General features: G+C 43.6%; 1 protein-coding gene across 1 annotated transcript in view; it reads right to left on the bottom strand.

Annotated features, from left to right (window-relative positions):
* The window catches only part of CELF4 (CUGBP Elav-like family member 4), a 794,292-nt gene that overhangs the window by 105,200 nt on the left and 668,024 nt on the right, over positions 1-21,068 (bottom strand). The window contains exon 6 of the mRNA XM_070743645.1: positions 1,472-1,615. Within this exon, the coding sequence (XP_070599746.1) occupies positions 1,472-1,615 (144 nt within the window). The remainder of the gene's footprint in view (positions 1-1,471; positions 1,616-21,068) is intronic.

Here is a 21,068-nt window from a genome sequence, read left to right as displayed (position 1 = left end):
TACTTTACTTTCTCTTCACTTTCTCCTTCCTTCCTTCTTCCTTCCTTCCTTCCTGATTTCTTTTCACTGTCTTTGGTTCTCTTCTCTATTTCTCTCTCTTCCTTTCCTTCTTCCCTTCCTCCGTCCATTCCTTCCTACTTTACTTTCTCTTCACTTTCTCCTTCCTTCCTTCTTCCTTCCTTCCCTGATTTCCTTTCACTGTCTTTGGTTCTCTTCTCTTTCTCTCTTTCTCCTTCCTTCCCTTCTTCCCTTCCTCCTTCCATTCCTTCCTACTTTACTTTCTCTTTCCCCTTCCTTCCTTCCTTCCTTCCTTCCTTAATTCCTGCTTTACTTTCACTGTCACTCTTCCTCTTTCTTTCTTTCTCTTCCTCTCTCTTTCTCCTTCCCCCCTTTCTTCCTTTCTTCCTTCCCTCCCTCTCTCCCTCCCTCCATTTCATTTGATGTGTTTGAAATGCTAGTCAGGAAGAATGAATGAATTGGACCTTCCAGGATCTCTGGCTGTGAAGGTGGCCACTTCCTGCAGGTTCATTATTTCCTCTTCCTTCCTACATGTCCCTTGCAAGCCCCTTTCACATTTTAATTAGCAATTTAGCCGATTCCTCCTTGTGCAGAGGATTGGACCAGAAGAGTTGAAGAAGCGTCTTGGATGAGAAGAAAATGTCTTCAAAAGAAAACCAGAAAGTCCAGTGGCCTTTGGAAACAGGACCTTTGGGACAAGAAAGTAGTGGGGGAGAGAGGAGAAGGAAGAGGAGGAGGAGGAAGGAGAAAAAGGAAGAGGAGGAAGAGAAGAAGAAAGAGGAAGAAGGAAGAGGAGGAGAAGAAGGAAGAGGAGCAGCAGGAAGAGGAGGAGGAGGAAGAGGAGAAGGAAGAGGAGGAGGGAGAAAAAGGAAGAGGAGGAGAAGGAGAAGAAACAGGAAGAAGAAAGAGGAGGAGAACGAAGAGGAGCATCAGGAAGAGGAGAAGAAGGCAGAGGAGGAGGAGAAGAAGAAGAGAAGAAGAAGAAAGAAGAAGAAGAGAAGAAGAAGAAGAAGAAGAAGAAGAAGAAGAAGGAAGAAATAGGAGGAGGAGAAGGATGAGGAGCAGCAGGAGGAGGGGATGAAGGAAGAGGATGAGAAGAAGAAGAGAGGAGGAGAAGGAAGAGGAGGAGGAGGAGGAGAAGGAAGAGGAGGAAGGGGAGGAGGAGGAGGAGGAGGAAGAAGAGGAGGAAGAGGAGAAGGAAGAGGAGAAGAAGAAGAAAGAAGAAGAGGAGGAGGAGGAGGAGAAGGAAGAAGAGGAGGAGAAGAAGGAAGAGGGGGAGGAAGAGGAAGAGGGAGAGAAGGAAGAGGAGGAGGAGGAGAAGAAGAAGAAGGAAGAAGAGGAGGATGAGGATGAGAAGGAAGTGGAGGAGAAGGAGAAGAAGAAGGGGAGAAGGAGAAGGAAGAGAAGGAGGAGGAGAAGACCCCCAGAACCCCCTGGTTGTGGCAACACTCACTGCCTGTGCGTATGCGCCGTAGGCTCCGAACTGAATGGCCATGGGATTGAACATGCCCATCTGGCCCGCCATTTGCTGCATCCGGCGCATCGTGCGCTCCTTGTCCGTGTCGGCAAACTTGACCACCAGGCTGGACGATGCTCCCTGCAGGAAGGGGAAAAAGAGAAAAGGAAATGAGGCCAGGTAGGAATAATAATAATAATAATAATAATAATAATAATAATAATAATAATAATAATAATACATCCCAGATATGCCACCTTTGAAGAAGGTCAACTGTGGATTCAATCGGAATAGAGCTGGCAGGGACCCTGGAGGTCTTCTAGTCCAGCCCCCTGCTCAAGCAGGAGACACTATACAATTTGATATAAGTGGGTGTCCAGTCTCTTTTTAAAAGCCTCCAATGATTGAGCACTTGCAACTTCTGGTGGCAAGCCGTTCCACTGGTTCATTTTATTTTTTATTTATTTATTTATTTATTCGATTTTTATGCCACCCTTCTCCTTAGACTCAGGGCAGCTTACAACATGTTAGCAATAGCACTTTTTAAACAGAGCTCATTGTTGTCACCAATAAGAAATTTCTCCTTAGTTCCAGGTTGCTTCTCTCCTTGGTTAGTTAGTCGGTCGGTCAGTTAGATAGTCTATTTATATATATATACAGTGGTACCTCTACTTAAGAATTTAATTCGTTCCGTGACCAGGTTCTTAAGTAGAAAAGTTTGTAAGAAGAAGCAATTTTTCCTGTAGGAATCAATATAAAAGCAAATAATGCATGCAAACCCATTAGGAAAGAAATAAAAACTCAGAATTTGGGTGGGGGGAGAAGGAGGAGGAAGAGGAGGAGGACAGTCACTGTCCAGAGCGAAGGTAGCTTTTCTTTTCTCTGGGCGCTGGCAGAGGTTTATTCCCTCTCCAAGCGGACAGAAAAAGGAAAATGCTTTGTTCGCTCTGGACTGCCAAAGCCTCCTTAAGCACCACCGAAAGGCCCTTCTGGCAGCCCAGAAAAGCCCGAGATAGCCGGGATTAAAGGGGGAATGGCAGGAAACTGAACTGGGCCTTTGTGCCACTCTCAAATTACCTGGGAAATTTTTCTGGGCTCGGGTTCTTAAGTAGAAATGGTTCTTAAGTAGAGGCAAAAAATCTTGAACACCGGTTCTTATCTAGAAAAGTTCTTAAGTAGAGGCGTTCTTAGGTGTTGTGATTCCGTCTGAGGCTCCTCAGGGAACGGCTGAACCTCTGCCGGCTCCCTGCTCAGAGGGGGAGGATGAGGAACAGGAGGAGGAGGAGGAGGCCCAGGCAGAAGGGGAGGAGGAATATCAGGCCGAGGGAGAGGGAGAACAGCCAGAATCCCCCGGGGTGGAGCTCTCCCCAGCAAGCAGCCTGGAGTCCTTAGATGAAAATGCTCAAGCCATCATCGATCACAGGTAGAGAAGAGCAGCACAACGAAGGGGACAATTAGCCAGGTACTTCCAGTCCTAAATAGGTAACAGCTGGGTTTGGGTGTGGTTCTCCCCAGAAAGGCTGAAAAGGCAGACCCACCCTTCCTGTATTGTGGAGTATTATCTTTGGGAGTCCTGGGACCTGGCTGTGATCTTTGGCGTCTCTGATTCTGGCTTGTGGCCTTGAAGGCTGAAACCTTGGGGAAAAAGGCGTGGGGGCTTATTCTCTACAGTGGTGTGTGTGCCAGCAAGAAGTCTGCTGTATTGTCTGGCCGTCAGGACGTTGCTGTGAAGCCTCATAGCCTGCCTGTTGGGAAGAACAGGTTTTTCTCTGTGTTTATTTTTCAAACTATAAAGTACTTTTGCTTTTACCAGCGTGTCTGGCTGCTTTTTCCAGTTGGTGTTGAAGTCTGGGGGCACCCAGACAGAACAGTAGGTAGAGGTACCACTGTATAGTCTATAACAGTGTTTCCCAACCTTGGCAACTTGAAGATATTTGGACTTCAACTTCCAGAATTCCCCAGCCAGCGAATGCTGGCTGGGAATTCTGAGAGTTGAAGTCCAGATATCTTCAAGTTGCCAAGGTTGGGAAACACCAGTCTATAATATCTATCTATTTATTTAATTATACTTCTATGCTGTCCAACATCCTTGGGACTCAGATAGCAGAGAGAGAGAATCACGCTTCTGGCTCCCTCTTGTGGCAAACTCCAACACTAACTCTTAAAGCTATAGTGTTTCAATACATACAAGCATTCATTGTTAGCTTGTTTATATATCGCCAAACCGAACCATTATGTACATAGTACTAACACACCTGCATTTAAAAGACAAATGCCAATCTTTTGAAGATAGCAGATCTATGTCCTATACTGTGAGCCGCCCCGAGTCTGCGGAGAGGGGCGGCATACAAATCTAAATAATAAATAAATAAAAATAAATAAATAATGCCAAGAACCCCTTCTTTTCAGATTCTCAGGCCTAGACACCACCCTCCTGACTCTTGCATCTAACAGGAGGTCCTGCGACCCTAATTCCCCATCGCCCTCCTCTGACTCACTCAATCCCATAACTGGGGGTGCTACAGTCTCTGGTAGTTCCTCAGTCTATTAACTCCCCTTAACTCTCCCTCTTGGACTCAGATGGCAACAACACTGGCCCATGATGCCAGCACTCATCTCTCTCTTGATCCTCAAAATCCATGACCAGCTGAACTGAATGTGGACCATTCACAACAAAAATGACCAGCTGTCTGCAAGGAGTATAAATCCTTCCATTCTGCACCATCCAGTCAGAGCGGAAGAAGCTTCATAGATGAGAAGTGAAATACAGTGGTCCCCCGAGTTTCGCGATCTCGATCATTGCGAAACGCTATATCGCGATTTTTCAACCCGGAAGTAAAAACACCATCTGCACATGCACGCCCTTTTTTCTATGGCCACGCATGCGTAGATGGCGCCGGGCAGATCAGCTGCTGGGCGGCTTCCCTGGGTCTTCCCCCTCTTGCTGGTGGGAGGGCGAAGTGGCGGGCATCAGCGAGGAGTTTGCGTGGGCGGCGGGGAAACCCCAGCACCGCTTCCCAGCTGAGTCCTGAAGCCAAACACGGAAGTTCGCTTCAGGACTCAGCTGGGAAGCAGTGCGAGCGAACGGCGTGGGCGGGCGAAGGGCAGGCGCGCGGGCAGGCAGGCGGCGGACAAGCGGCGGGCGGACAAGCGGCGGGCGCCGGCAGCAGCGAGGAGTTTGCGTGGGCGGCGGGGAAACCCCCAATCTTCAGCTCCTCGCTGCTGCAGCGGAAGTAAAAACACCATCTGCGCATGCGCAGATGGTGTTTTTACTTCCGCACCGCTACTTCGCGAAAAACCGATCATCGTGAGGGGTCCTGGAACGGAACCCTCGCGATAATCGGGGGGACCACTGTATCTTCAAAAGAAAAAATCAAGAAAGTTCAGTTGCCCTCTTGAAAAATGCAGCTGTGGGACATTGCTTCTTGCCCCTCTCTTAAGGGTTTTGGGGAACACCCCCCTCTTAGAAAAATGTAAAACCATAGAAGATTGATAGCAGAAAAAGACCTCATGGTCCATCTAGTCTGCCCTTATACTATTTCCTTTATTTTATCTTAGGATGGATGTGTGTTTATTCCAGGCAGGTTTAAATTCAGTTACTGTAGATTTACCAACCACGTCTACTGGGAGTTTGTTCCAAGCATCTACTACTCTTTCAGTAAAATAATATTTTCTCAAGTTGCTTCTGATCTTTCCCCCAACCAACCTCAGATTGGATGACACAAGAGATGACGAGAGATCAAAATAGATTTGGATAATAATAGATGAAACATACAAATGCTAAAGTTTAATAAGTTAAATTCATTTTATTTCTTTATTGATGAAAGTAACTAATCAAATTTGAAATTGTTGCATATTGATTTGGAAACAGGCTATGATCTGCATATGTATATGTTTCTTTTTCTTTTAATTACAGTGGAACCCCGACATAAGAGCTGCTCTACTTAAGAGCAACTCGAGATAAGAGCTGGGAGGGGAGAGATATTTTTGTTCTACTTACAAGCCCAAATTCGAGATACAAGCGCCAAGGAGCTGTCTCCTGAAGCCAAACGCTAACTTCCGCGTTCGGCTTCAGGAGACAGCTGCGAAGCGGCGCGCGTGTTTTAAAAGGTTGCAGCCGGCCTGGGGGGGCTCGGGGGGGGGGGGGGGCTTGCAGCTTTCTTTCTTGCTCTTTTTCTTTCTCTCTTTTACCTTCCCTTCCTCTATTTCTTCTTTCTCCTTCCCACCTTCTTCCCTCCCTCCCTCCCTTCACTCATTCCTCTCTTACTCTCCCCTTTCATAAGTTTCCTTGCTTCCTTCCTCTGTTCCTGTCCCTTCCCCCTTTCTTTCTTTCTTTCTTTCTTTCTTTCTTTCTTTCTTTCTTGCTCTTTTTCTTTCTCTCTTTTACCTTCCCTTCCTCTATTTCTTCTTTTCTTTCTCCTTCCCACCTTCTTCCCTCCCTCCCTCCCTTCATTCATTCCTCTCTTACTCTCCCCTTTCATAAGTTTCCTTGCTTCCTTCCTCTGTTCCTGTCCCTTCCCTCTTTCCTTCCTTCCTTCCCACCCTCCGTCCATTCATTCACCCATTCCTCTCTTGATCGCTTAAAGCCGGTCCCTGGTGCAAAAAGGGTTGGGGACCTCTGTCCTACAGGATTGGGTGGCAGAGAAGTTGAACATATGTAAATTTAAAAGTTTAAGAAAGTTTACGAGTTAAGTGAAAGAAACTTCATTATTCATTTATATGTACATGTACATTTCTTCATTAAAAACATGTCTTTCTGCATAATTTAGACTAACTTTGTGAGTTTTTTGAGGGCTGGAACCAATTAAAATTATTTACATTAATTCCTATGGGGAAAAGTCGTTCGAGATAAGAGCTGCTCGACTTAAGAGCCCAGGTCCGGAACGAATTAAACTCGTATCTCGAGGTACCACTGTATATTACATGATAATTATATTATTACGTTTTAAAAAAACAGATTATGCCCCCTTGTTCTTGGGTTCACTTTCCTATTAAAAACACTTCCCTCCTGGACCTTATTGAACCCTTTAACATATTTAAATGTTTCAATCATGTCCCCCCCTTTTCCTTCTGTCCTCCAGACTATACAGATTGAGTTCATTAAGTCTTTCCTGATACGTTTTATGCTCAAGACCTTTTATGCTCAAGACCTTCCACCATTCTTGTAGGCCGTCTTTGGACCCCTTCAATTTGATCCATCTCTTTTTGTAGGTGAGGTCTCCAGAACTGAACACAGTATTCCAAATGTGGTCTCACCAGCATTCTATACAGCGAGATCACAATCTCCCTCTTCCTGCCCCTCAGATATTGGAAGGTGCTATGAAGTCATTCTTAACCCTCATTTCTTTGTTAGACTACCCATTCCCAATTCCTGCAACCGTTCTTCATACATTTAAAAAAAAAATACTTTATTAATTTATAATAAAGGGGGGATGGGGTAAACAATATTTTTATACAGTAGCTTATATATATTGTTGTAAATACATTCCAAATATTTGTCTATAGATAATTATTTTGTATTCAATATTCTTATTTGGATAATCTTATATCTATAGAATTTAGCAGTTCAGAAGTAACGTAGAAAAGAAAGGTAGTTTAGAAGTGAGATAGGAAAGAAAAGAAAGAGAAAAAGAGGATAAAAAAGGAAGAAAGAAAGAAAGAAAGAAAGAAAGAAAGAAAGAAAGAAAGAAAGAAGGGGGTAGTATCTGCAGACTAGTAGGAATATGCATTGTGACGACTTAGTTTGGTTATGTTTGTTAATTTTATGAGTAAGAGGTATTTGTGAGTTATGATATTGGTAAGTTGTTAGTCGTTATCGAGTGGATTGAACTCAGACAGGGACTGTGTTGATTTTGGTCCGAATTTCTATTGTGTATATCTTTATTTTCTTCATACATTTTAACCTCCAGACCCCTAATCATCTTTGTTGCTCTTCTCTGCATGCTTTCTAGAGTTCTCAATGTCTTTTTTGTTGTTGTTGTCGTATCATGGTGACCAAAACTGGATGCAATTTTAAATTTAATAATATTCATAGTAGCCCTTGAGGCTCGGCAGGTGGAGAAAAAGGCCAGATCCGGTCTAAAAACCTGACAGTAATTATGATGGTGATTCAGGGCATGAGAAAAGAAAGAATCGTGAGACCATTTTTCCTCCCTCCAACCTTGTACAACTCCCCAATCTTTGTACTTTCTCCTCCTAACTGCATTAAAGCAAGTTAGAAGCCCGTTAAATCTTATTTTCATTAAGTCCTGAAGCTGGAAGAATTCTCTGGAGGCCCACAAGTCCTCCTCGCAAGGAATAGCAGAAATTCTGCCAAGGTCCCATTTTGTCGGAGGAATATTGGTTCCTAGCTCCAATGACGGGTGCCTTTAACGATGGCCATGGGATATCTTCCTTTCTCAATGAGGTCTAGAATTCTGCTGGGGCTGCCGCGAAGGATTTTGTGGGGGGTAATCCGGCAGACTTGCCTTCTGGATATTTGGCTTGATTCCATTCAGGGCTCACCAAAGTGGAATTTCCAAAAAAAACCTCTTGTCCCGTTGGGGCCTATTTGTGTAACCGACTCAATTTTTTGCTCCGTTCCCAAATCTTCTCTCACATCACTTTTCTTGCCTGAAAGCTTTAACCTTCATTAGAGATTTAGTGGCTTGGTTTCAACATCCAAAACTCTAAATCCAAGTTAAGAAAACATCCAAGGGATCTCCTACAGTTATGGCTTAAAGGGCTGGCCTTGTTTAGGGAAAGTGTTAAAATAATGGATACTTACAGCACTCTGATGCACAAAGTTTAGAAGAGGATATCTGTAGCTCAGGGTTGAACTGTGGGGTCTTTGGTGCTTTCTGAGCTTGGTAAGTTGTGGGTTTTTTGCGGATGTTTTATGACCCAACTAGCTAACATCATCAGAGTGAGGAGGGAGTGGGGTTTATGGAGAGGAGGAGGAGGAGGAGGAGGAGGACTGTGAGGTCTTTGGTGCTCTCTGAACTTTTATTTTTACTTGCACATATTTTATAGAAACACAGAAACATAGAAGATTGACGGCAGAAAAAGACCTCATGATCCATCTAGTCTGCCCTTATACTATTTTTTGTATTTTATCTTAGGATGGATCTATGCTTATCCCAGGCAGGTTTAAATTCAGTTACTGTGGATTTACCAACCACGTCTGCTGGAAGTTTGTTCCAAGCATCTACTACTCTTTCAGTAAAATAATATTTTCTCATGTTGCTTTTGATCTTTCCCCCAACTAGGTAACATCATCACCCCTCTCTAAGGCCCACTGTGAGGCCGGGGGGACCTGTGAGCATCAGCCAATCTCCTGTATTATATGCGGAGACCATCCCTTCCAGATGCTCCAGCTTGAGAAGGTGCGGGATTAAACATGCTCGGGGAAGTGAATTTCCAAGCAGCTTCTCACAAAAGAGAACCACGTCTCCCGGATTTAAAAAGAAAAAAAACCCCATTGTTCTGGGAGGAAGTGCTTGTTTGCAGACGACAAGGTCTCCCTGCCTCTTCAGTTTGACCTGTCACTCTTTCCCTCTCCAATAAATCCGTCAAGCTCTTGAACGATGCTCCCAGGAATAAGAAGGGAAACAAAAGGAAGGAAGGAAGCAGGGAGGAATGTGCCGATCTTCAGGGAGACCCAGCTCGAGAATAGAGTTGCTATGGTCATCTCTCTCTCTCTCTCTCTCTCTCTCTCTCTCTCTCTCTCTCTCTCTCATACTCCTGATTTTTCCCTCTCTCCCTCTTTTTGTCATTCTCTCTTCCTTTCTCTTCTTTTCTTTCTCTTTCTCCCTCTCTCCCATTTTCTCTCTTGCTTTTTCTGTCTCTTTCTCTCCCCCCTTCTCTCTTTCCCATACTCCTAATTTTTCCCTCTCTCTCTTCTTCCTCTCTCCCTTTCTCTCCTTTTCTTTCTCTTTCCTTCTCTACCATTTTCTCTCCTGCTTTCTCTCTCACTCTCTTTCTCATACTCCTAATTTTTCCCTCCCTCTGCCCCTCTCTCTCCTTCTCTCTCCCTTTGTGTCCATTCCATTCTCTTTTATTCTTGCTCCCATTTTCTCTCTTGCTTTCTCTCTCTCTTTCTCCTTCTCTCTCTTTTTCTCATACTCCTAATTCCCCCCCTCTCCCTCTCTCATTCTCTCTCCATTTCTCTCCTTTTATTTCTCTTTCCCTCTCTCTCCCATTTTCTCTCTTCCTTTCTTTCTCTCTCTCATTCTCTCATTTGTCTCCCTTGTTCTTTCTCTCTCTTCCCTTTTCTCTCTTTCTCCTTTTCTCCTTTTCTATATAAGAAGTTTCTTAAAAACTTCTATGGAAGTTTTTAAGAACTGAAGTAGTGTAGGGTTTTCTGCCTAAGCAGGAAAGACCTCCAAGGTCCCTTGATGTTGTTGTTGTTGTTGTTGTTGTTATACGTCATTCTCATTCTCTCATTCTCTTTTTCTTTCTTTTTCTATCTCCCCTTCCCATTCTCTCTTTCTCTCCATTTCTTTCTCTCTTCCTTTCTTGTTCTCCCTCCCTTTCTCTTCCCCTTTCTTCCATTTATCTCATTCTCTCCCCCTTCTCTCTTTCTCTTTCTCATTCTCTCTCTTTGTTGTTGTGTTTCCTCCTTCCTCTGCTCCCTCCCTCTCTCATCTGTTGTACATCGCCCAATTATTGATCCTTCTGGAAACAGTGCTCTCTTAATTACATTTAATTGACAAACCAATATTTCTAAGGAATACATTTCCTAGCCATTGTCGCCAGACCAGTTCTTAATTATGGTAGATCTCCAGATCCAGTTAATTAATCCTGGGCCGAGAAATCACTTGCTAACGGGGATCCCAAACTCTGAACAATTTGCAAAGAATGCGGGAAGGCCGAGCCATCTACTGCGCCCCAGAAAGATGGAAAGGAAAGGGAAGATAATATTGATAAGAATAAAATGCAATTTCTTAAGATGGCGGAAGGCAGTATACGTATAGAGCAGTGTTTTCCAACCTTGGCAACTTGAAGATATTTGGACTTCATCTCCTAGAATTCTGGGAGTTGAAGTCCAGATATCTTCAAGTTGCCAAGGTTGGGAAACACTGGTATAGAGGTAGAGAAAATAGCCCAACTTGTGGTGTGCACAACTTTGTGGCAAGGAACAGTAGGCCACCTGAAGATCTAATATTAGCCATTTGCAAGGGGGAAGGATAAAAGGGTCAGGGAGAGGAGTAAAGTAGTTCCTTTTAGGTAAAATACACTCCTTTTCACTGTTTTTCTCCTGAGGTTAAACCTGGAGACAGGTGTCAAAAGCAGCCTACAGTGGGGGCTTTGGTGGTCTCTGAGCTTGGGTGCTTTCTCACAGATGTTTCGTGACCAAAATAAATAACAAGTAATAAGTTCTATAGACCTCACCTGCAAAAAGATATAAATAAAATTGAACGGGTCCAAAGACGGGCTACAAGAATGGTGGAAGGTCTTAAGCATAAAACGTATCAGGAAAGACTCAATGAACTCAATCTGTAGAGTCTGGAGGACAGAAGGAAAAGGGGGGACATGATCGAAACATTTAAATATGTCCAGGGGTTAAATAAGGTTCAGGAGGGAAGTGTTTTTAATAGGAAAGTGAAGACAAGAACAAGGGGGCACAATCTGAGGTTAGTTGGAGGAAAGATTAGAAGTAACGTGAGAAAATATTATTTTACTGAAAGGGTAGTAGATGCTTGGAACAAACTTCCAGAGAAGTGGTTGGTAAATCCACAGTGACTGAATGTAAACATGCCTGGGATAATCAGATATCCATCCTGAGATAAAATACAGGAAATAGTATAAGGGCAGACTAGATGGACCATGAGGTCTTTTTCTGCTGTCAATCTTCTGTTTCTATGTTTCTAACATCATCAGCACAAGAAAGGAAATGGGTTTCTTCTCTGTTTATATGTGGTTTGCTTTTCATCAGAGGGTGTATTGTTTTCTTTCTGTTTTGGTCGACACAATGCAAAAAGGATATTGAGATTCTAGAAAAAGTGCAGAGAAGAGCAACAAAGAGGATTAGGGGACTGGAGGCTAAAACATACGAAGAACGGTTGCAAGAACTGGGCATGAAAAGAACAACAAGGGGAGACATGATAGCAGCCTTCCAATATCTCAGGGCTTGCCATGAAGAAGAAGGAGTCAACCGATTCTCCAAAGCACCTGAGGATAGAACAAGAAGCAATGGGTGGAAACTAAACAAGGAGAGAAGTAACTTAGAACTAAGGAGAAATTTCCTGACAGTCAGAACAGTTAATCAGTGGAACAGCCTGCCTCCAGAAGTTGTGAATGCCCCAACACTGGAAGTTTTTAAGAAGATGTTGGATAACCTTTGTCTGAAGTGGTATAGGGCTTCCTGCCCAAGCAGGGGGTTGGTCTAGAAGACCTCCAATGTCCCTTCCAACTCTTTTGTTGTTGCTGTTGCTGTTGCTGTTGCTGTTATTATTATTATTATTATTATTATTATTATTTATTATTATTCCAAGTGCGACCTTACCAAGGCATTATAAAGCTGTATTAATACTTCATGTGATCCTGATATTATCCCTCTGTTGATTCAGCTTAGAATTGCTGCTGCTTTGAATTGACTTTGTAACTGATCAATGGGGATATTATCCACCCCACATGTCTCCCAAGTTGGCAGAGTTGACTAACATCACCCTCTTTTCTGCCGTAATATATTCTTCCCCTTTTGTCAATGGGGCTTGATAACTCTCGAGTCGCCCACGGAAGGGGGAGGATTAAAAATGAAGGGAGGAATGGAGCTGCGTTCTGCTCACTTTGAAATCCCTAATGAGAAATCTTTGGGGGGGGGGGGGAGGGAAAAAAAACCCCTAATTTCCCAGCCTGTCTTGAAGTGTGAAATAAAGTTCCTCTTGAAAATGAGAGCTTGACAGGCCAGTGGCGAAATTTGATATTCACAGCAAAATAAAATATCCATCCATTGATATTTCATTAACAGCCAGGAAAACAAATATCTCTCTCTCTCTCATTTCATTTCCAGCAGAGTTGGCTGCCTTACTTGGGGTTGCAAACAAAGAGTAACGTTTGCATCTCGAAAAAGATGGACGAAGAGGCTGGAGGTCCATCTTCATGTGTTCTAAGTGTCTCTCAATTGTGACAACTTGAAGATGAGTAGACCAGCGAAGGGCTGCAAAAATGTTTACTACCCCACTGTAGGCGTGGCTTGTTTTGTGGGTGTGGCTTGCCGCCCCTGGGACCAGGTGGGAGTGGCTTGACGATCATGTGACCAGGAGGTGGCTTAAAGGTCATGTGACTGGCTTAAAGGTGGCCAACTTGACATCACTCACGTCAAGGGTTTGGGTTAGGGTGCCTGGCCTCTCCTCGCCTCAAAGAGATACAATTGCCCTATCTATTTAGTTTTTTAAAAAATTAGATTTGTATGCCGCCCCTCTCCGAGGACTTGGAGCGGCTCACAATAATAAAACATCATATACAAATCCAATGTTAAAACAGTCTTTAAAACCCCCCTATTAAAAACAGTCATACAACCCAAACACACCATCCATAAAATCAAAGGCAGCTAAGGATATATCAGTTCCTCCATGCCTGGTGACATAGATGAGTTTTCAAAAGTTTGCGAAAGGCAAGGAGGGTGGGGGGTAGTCCAAATCTCCGGGGGGAGCTGATTCCAGAGGGCCGGGGCCGCCACAGAGAAGGCTCTTCCACTGGGTCCCGCCAGACGGCATTGTTTTGTCAACGGGACCCGGAGAAGGCCAACTCTGTGGGACCTAATCGGTCGCTGGGATTCGTGCAGCAGCAGGCGGTCCCGGAGATATTCTGGTCCGATGCCATGTAGGGCTTTATAGGTCATAACCAACACTTTGAATTGTGACTGGAAACTGATCAGCAGCCAGTGCAGGCCACGGAGTAATGACGAAACATGGGCATATCTGGGAATGCCCATGATAGCTCTCGCAGCCGCATTCTGCACAATCTGAAGTTTCCGAACACTTTTCAAAGGTAGCCCCATGTAGAGAGCGCTGCAGTAGTCGAACCTCGAGGTGATGATTTACTATTACTGAACATCCAAAATATACTATTTAATTCTATGTACACCGCTCAAAAAATAAAGGGAACACTCAAAGAACACATCCTAGATCTGAATGAATGAAATATTCTCATTGAATACTTTGTTCTGTACAAAATTGAATGTGTACAACAGCAGGTGAAATTGATTGTCAATCAGTGTTGCTTCCTAAGTGGACAGTCTGATTTGACAGAAGTTTGATTTACTTGGAGTTATATTGTGTTGTTTAAGTGTTCCCTTTATTTTTTTTTGAGCAGTATATATATGCCATATGTGTACATACATATTATACACAGGCACACAAAAATATACATTATCTACTATATAAACTGTATGTGTAAGTATGCACACACAAGCACACACAGCTCTTCTAAAATTATATACATTCAACCTCATTTACTACAATAGGAAAAACAGACCCAGAGCCCAGAAGAGGAAAAAAGAAAAAAAAATCAAACTTTTTCTATCGGTTCTGCGTACCTGACTGTACCTGTAGGAGCCCCTCACTGGAGTAGACTTTAAGTACCAACATTTTCCACCTAGCCATACTGGCTGGGGAATTCTGGACTTGAAACTACCCATCTTTCTGGCATTTTTTAAGCCCCATACATACACTTTGGTTTCTAACAGAAAAACCAAAGTCTTTAGAACTCGAGGAATATTTGTAGCTCATGTTTGAACTGTGGGGTCCTTGGTGCTTGCTGAGCTGGGCCCTTTACCTGGAGACGTTTCATCACCAAACAAAGTAACATTGACAGTTAGCCTATAAAGAACTCTACTCTGCTCTGCTCTGCTCTGCTCTACTCTACTCTACTCTACTCTACTCTATATTCTGTTCTGTTCTGTTCTACTCTACTCTCCATTTCATTCCATTCCATTCTAACTCTACTCTCCTCTACTCTACATTCCATTCCATTCTAACTCTACTCTACTCTACATTCCATTCTAACTCTACTCTACTCCACTCCACTCCACTCTACTCTATACTCTACATTCCATTCCATTCTATTCCATTCCATTCTAACTCTACTCTACTCTACATTCTATTCCATTCTATTCCATTCCATTCTAACTCTACTCTACTCTACATTCCATTCCATTCTATTCCATTCCATTCTAACTCTACTCTACTCTACATTCCATTCCATTCTATTCCATTCCATTCTAACTCTACTCTACTCTACATTCCATTCCATTCTATTCCATTCCATTCTAACTCTACTCTACTCTACATTCCATTCCATTCTATTCCATTCTAACTCTACTCTACTCTACATTCCATTCCATTCTATTCCATTCCATTCTAACTCTACTCTACTCTACATTCCATTTCATTCTAACTCTACGCTATGCTACTCTACTCCACTTTACTCTACATTCCATTCCATTCTAACTCTACTCTACTCTACTCTACATTCCATTCTAACTCTACTCTACTCTACTCTCCATTCCATTCTAACTCTACTCTACTCCACTCCACTCCACTCCACTCTACTCTATACTCTACATTCCATTCCATTCTATTTCATTCTATTCCATTCCATTCTAACTCTGCTCTACTTTACATTCCATTCCATTCTATTCTATTCCATTCCATTCCATTCTACCTCTACTGTACTCTACTCCACTCCACTCCACTCTACTCTATACTCTACATTCCATTCCATTCTAACTCTACTCTACTCTACTCTACTCTACATTCCATTTCATTCTAACTCTACGCTATGCTACTCTACTCGACATTCCATTCCATTCTGTTCTATTCTATTCTATTCCATTCCATTCTACCTCTACTCCACTCCACTCCACTCTATTCCAGGGGCTGGGTTAAAGGATTTTATCATACAGACCAATTAAGTCACTTTGGCTGAAAAATCACTGCAGATGTGGATCTCTAAGTCAGCCGAGTGAGCGCTGCTCCCATTTCACTTGTTCTGCATTGTGTGTGTGTGTTTTCCAAACTGATGGAAGGCAGACATAACGCACACACTGTACATCTCGCATCCCCCTTGCCTGATGTGCTGCAGATGGGTTGGGAGCCACACAACGCCCCCTCAGGTCTCACCGTGTTTGACAAACTGTAACCAGGTGTATGCCGACGATGAAACAGCTGTCCCCAACCTGCTGTGGTCCAGATGTGGCGGGACAACAATTCTCCAAAAGCTAGGAGTGCCGGGAGTTTGCAGATCAACACACCTGGGTAGCGTTCGTCTAGGGGGGCTGGAGAACAGATCCAGCCAGGGCTGGTGGAATTAATTTTGCAAACTGTAATGAGCAGAGCGCCAGATGTTTGGGATTTTTCCTCACTTCTGAAAAGGCCTGCCAGATGCTTTATTTCATTTTATTTTTACCTTTTTCTAGTGACGCTAAATCCTGCAAAAATATTAGCCCCTCGTTTGAAATCAGATCTTGGTTGTGAATGCCTGTTTTGTTCCCCCTAATATATTTCTGTTGAAACTGTTCTAACTAATAACTAGGATTGCACGAATTGGAGATAAAACATACAATGAATAGAAACATAGAAACATAGAAACATAGAAGACTGACGGCAGAAAAAGACCTCATGGTCCATCTAGTCTGCCCTCATACTATTTTCTGTATTTTATCTTAGGATGGATCTATGTTTACCCCAGGCATGTTTAAATTCAGTTACTGTGGATTTATCTACCACGTCTGCTGGAAGTTTGTTCCAAGGATCTACTACTCTTTCAGTAAAATAATATTTTCTCATGTTGCTTTTGATCTTTCCCCCAACTAACTTCAGATTGTGTCCCCTTGTTCTTGTGTTCATTTTCCTATGAAAAACACTTCCCTCCTGGACCTTATTGAAGCCTTTAACATATTTAAATGTTTCGATCATGTCCCCCCCTTTTCCTTCTGTCCTCCAGACTATACAGATTGAGTTCATGAAGTCTTTCTTGATACGTTTTATGCTTAAGACCTTCCACCATTCTTGTAGCCCGTCTTTGGACCCGTTCAATTTTGTCAATATCTTTTTTGTAGGTGAGGTCTCCAGAACTGAACACAGTATTCCAAGATTTTAAAAAGAGATTGGATAACCACTTGTCTAAAATGGTAGAAGGTTTCCTAATTCAGCAGGAGGTTGGACTAGATGACCTCCAAGCTCCCTTCCAACTCTATTATTCTGTTTTTCTGTCAGGACCCTTAAAAGAACACATGTGGCTCTTTTAATCTTTGCACAATAGAATAGAATAGAATAGAATTCTTTATTGGCCAAGTGTGATTGGACAACAAGGAATTTGTCTTTGGTGCATATACTCTCAGTGTACATAAAAGAAAAGAGACATTTATCAAGAATCAAGAGGTCCAACAATGATTGTCATAGGGGTCAAATAAGCAATGAGGAAACAATATTAATAAAAATCTTAAGAGTGCAAGAAACAAGTTATTCATACAGTCGTAAGTGGGAGGAGGAGATAGGTGATAGGTATGATGAGAAAAAACTAGTAGTAATAGCGTTGAGGGAATTATTTGTTTAGCAGAGTGATGGCAGTCGGGGGAAAAATTGTTCTTGTGTCTAATTGTCTTGCTGTGTAGTGCTCTATAGTGACGTTTTGAGGGTAGGAATTGAAAAAGTTTATGTCCAGGATGCGAGGGGTCAGTAAATATTTTCACAGCCCCCATTTTCACTCATGCAGTATGCAGGTCCTCAATGGAAGGCAGGTTGGCAGCAATTGCTTTTTCTGCAGTTCTGATTCTCCCCTGAAGTCTGTGTCAGTCTTGTCAGGTTGCAGAATCGAACCAGACACTTATGGAGGTGCAGATGACAGACTCAATGATTCCTCTGTAGAACTGGATCAGCAGTTCCTTGGGCAGTTTGAGCTAGGGAAGGTTTGCCTATTTGCCGAGGACTCTAAAGTGTGCAATAGGGTTGATATTCCTGGAGGCGTCTGTAATATGGTAAATGATTTAGCGCTACTAGATAAATGGTCAAAGCAATGGAAACTGCAGTTTAATGTTTCCAAATGTAAAATAATGCACTTGGCGAAAAGGAATCTTCAATCTGAGTATTGTATTGGCAATTCTGTGTTAGCAAAAACTTCAGAAGAGAAGGATTTAGGGGTAGTGATTTCTGACAGTCTCAAAATGGGTGAGCAGTGCAGTCAGGCGGTAGGGAAAGCAAGTAGGATGCTTGGCTGCATAGCTAGAGGTATAACAAGCAGGAAGAGGGAGATTATGATCCCGCTATATAGAGTGCTGGTGAGATCACATTTGGAATACTGTGTTCAGTTCTGGAGACCTCACCTACAAAAAGATATTGACAAAATTGAATGGGTCCAAAGACGGGCTACAAGAATGGTGGAAGGTCTTAAGCATAAAACGTATCAGGAAAGACTTCATGAACTCCATCTGTATAGTCTGGAGGACAGAAGGAAAAGGGGGGACATGATCGAAACATTTAAATATGTTAAAGAGTTAGATAAAGTTCAGGAGGGAAGTGTTTTTAATAGGAAAGTGAACCCAAGAACAAGGGGACACAATCTGAAGTTAGTTGGGGGAAAGATCAAAAGCAACATGAGGAAATATTATTTGACTGAAAGAGTAGTAGATCCTTGGAACAAACTTCCAGCAGACGTGGTTGATAAATCCACAGTAACTGAATTTAAACATGCCTGGGATAAACATATATCCATCCTAAGATAAAATACAGAAAATAGTATAAGGGCAGACTAGATGAACCATGGGGTCTTTTTCTGCCGTCAGTCTTCTATGTTTCTGTGTTTCCTGAGTTGCGCAGAAAGAAGCTGCTGGTGATCTCTCACTTACCCAGTGAAGGGCTACCAAAATTTTTACTACCATACTGTGGGCATGGTTTATGCATTTTCTTTCAACATATTTCACTGCAAATTGGGTGCTCTGGGGTGGAGTTCCATTTTCGCTACCACACTGCGTCCCCCCCGCTGTCCAGGCAGTAGCCCACCCCTGCACTTATCCAATTTGGAGGAAAATAGATTTTGCAATGGCAGAGGAGGAGGTGGAAGAAAACCATTGAGGGGGTGGGTGGGAGAGGCACGAAAGAGAGAGAGAGAGAAAGAGAGAGGGAGGGAGGGAGAGGGAGGGAGAACAAGACACCTCCAAGGTCCCCCGTGGCCCTCTTAGCTGTCCTACCAGATGCCTTCACGATTCCTGGGATGTGGCTAGAGAGAGCAAGTAGTTCCAGTGAGGTCTCTATGGCCCCCAAAGGCCCCCTCCGAAGCTGGGGATGATTCATAAGCCTTGTCAAGCGCTTGGCCTGCCGAGTTTTCTATTCTGGGGCCCAGGAACATCTGATTTATTAGTTCATTTATGGAACAATAAGGAGAAGGGGAGAGGAAGAAGAGAGGAAGCTGCACGGAGGATTAGAAAAATGCACACAAATACACCCACACGGAAAGGACAGGGATTCAGAATAATGTCTTGGATGATACAGGATAATTAGTCTGTTTGGACAACAGGAATGGAAGGGAGAACTGCGGAGTGGAGGGCCAAAAAAAAGAAGGAAGGAAGGGAAGGAGGAAGGGAGAAAGGAAGGAAGGAAGAATGGAGGGAAGGAAGGAAGGAAGGGGAAAGGAAGGAACAGAGGGAGAAAGAAGGAAGGAACGGAGGGAGGGGGAGGGAGAAAGAAGGGAGGAAGGGAGGAGGGAGGGAAGGAAATGGAGGAAGTAGGAAGGAGGGAAGGAAGGAAGGAAGGGGAAAGGAAGGAACAGAGGGAGGGAGAAAGAAGGGAGAAAGGGAGGAGGGAGGGAAGGAAAGGGAGGAAGTAGGAAGGAGGAAAGAAAGGAAGGAAGGAAGGGGAACGGAAGGAACAGAAGGAGGGAGGGAGGGAGGGAGAAAGGAAAGGAGGGAGGAAGGAAGGAGGGAAGGAAGGAAAGGGAGGAAGGAGGAAGGACCATAATAATTGGTGTCTGTCCCTTCAGCCGCTAGATGGAGACAGAGAACAACAAGTATTTAAAAGAAGGAATAAATAAATACAAAAGAGACAGAAAGAAGGAAAGAAAGAAAGAAAGAAAGGAGGGTGGGAAGGAGGGAAGCAGGGAGGAAGGACCATCATAAAAGGTATTTGTCCCTCCAGCCACTAGATGGAGCTAGAGGGCAACAACAGTATATAAAAGAAGAAAGAAAGGAAGAGAGAGGGAGGGAGGAAAGAAGGGAGGGAGGGAGAAAGGGAGGAGGGAAGGAAGGAAAGGGAGGAAGGAGAAATGAAAGGAAAGAGAAGAAGGAAAGAAGGAATGAATGAAGGAAGTAAGGGAGAGATGGGTGTAAGGAAGGGAGGAAAGGAGGGAGAAAGAGGAGAGAGAGGGAGAAAGTGACAAGGAAAGCAAAACAAAAAAGGATGAAAGGAAAACGAGAGAGCGAGAAGGAGAATAGCAAAGAGAAAGTGAAAGGCCAAAGATGATGGAACAAATAGCAGAGGAAGGAAGGAAGGGAAAATAGAAAGCAGAAAAGGATGAAAGGAAAAGCTTTGCTGGCTGAAGAACTCTGGGAGGTGACGTCCACAAGTCTTAAAGTCCCCAAGGGCGGAGACCCCTGATTTAAAGGGGAAAATTGTTTTATTTGAAGCGCCTGGATGTTCTCCACCTTCGGTTAAGAGAGAGAGGATTTCAAGGCAGGAAGTTCCGCCTACTTTTGAATTGTTCAAATAAAGACAGTTTTACAGTAAATCTCACTTGCACACCGACTAGATTTCTACGCAACCAGGCCAAGCATCCGGAGAGTGTGTTCCATCTTACGCTCCTGTAGTGTTGGACCACTATTATGTGACCGAATCTGATCTTCACGAAGGGGAGAAGCAGCAGTGGGTCCCGCCTACCGCTGTGGTAGGAAAAATGGAGCTGTGCTCGCAACTCCAGTTTACCACCGGCTGTTCATGGGCGCAACCGGGCAGGGTCCAGCGATTTTCACTGGAATGCTCACATGAGATTTTGGTTGCTGTGCATGAGCAGCAGCCAAATATCACCATATGCCTGAAAGCTCCAGCCAGTAGCAACAGGCTGAGGCAGCGCTGGACTCCAGCTGCCTGGCCTGCCTTCCGCACCGCAGAAGAGGGTGAAGAAGCATTGCTCAGCGGAAAAGGTAGGGGACAAACAGACCCGGTGGCGGGAACACGGAAGGGAATGGGCAGGGTGGCTGGAATGAGCAGTTCATTGTACATTTCAAGTCCACCCTTCTTAAAATTAAAAAAAGTTGAGAAACGCTGATGTAAACGAAAGAAGGAAGTTGGAATAGGGACTACATTTTCCAGGATCCCTCAATCATGGTCATAGTGACCTGGTTTATGACCACCACGATTAAGCCATCATAGATTAAAAACGTATCTGTGCTTCCAGCCTTGGGGCAATTAGACCCTATCTCCCTGGTCGACGAGTGTACTATGTCTTCCTGTGTGAATGGGAATGAATGATTTTAAATGTTATTAGAGTTTTTAAAGTTTTTTAGCTATGTTAATTGGATTTTTTAGATATGTACATTGTGTATTGTTTTGATATGTTGGGAGCCGCCCTGAGTCCTCGGAAAGAGGCGGCATACAAATCCAATTAATAAATAAATGAATAA

The sequence above is a fragment of the Erythrolamprus reginae genome, chromosome 2 (genome assembly GCF_031021105.1).
Source record: "Erythrolamprus reginae isolate rEryReg1 chromosome 2, rEryReg1.hap1, whole genome shotgun sequence".
Lineage (NCBI taxonomy): Eukaryota > Metazoa > Chordata > Lepidosauria > Squamata > Dipsadidae > Erythrolamprus > Erythrolamprus reginae.
Note: the sequence above shows the minus strand (reverse complement) of the source record. Positions and strands in the feature narration are given on the sequence as shown.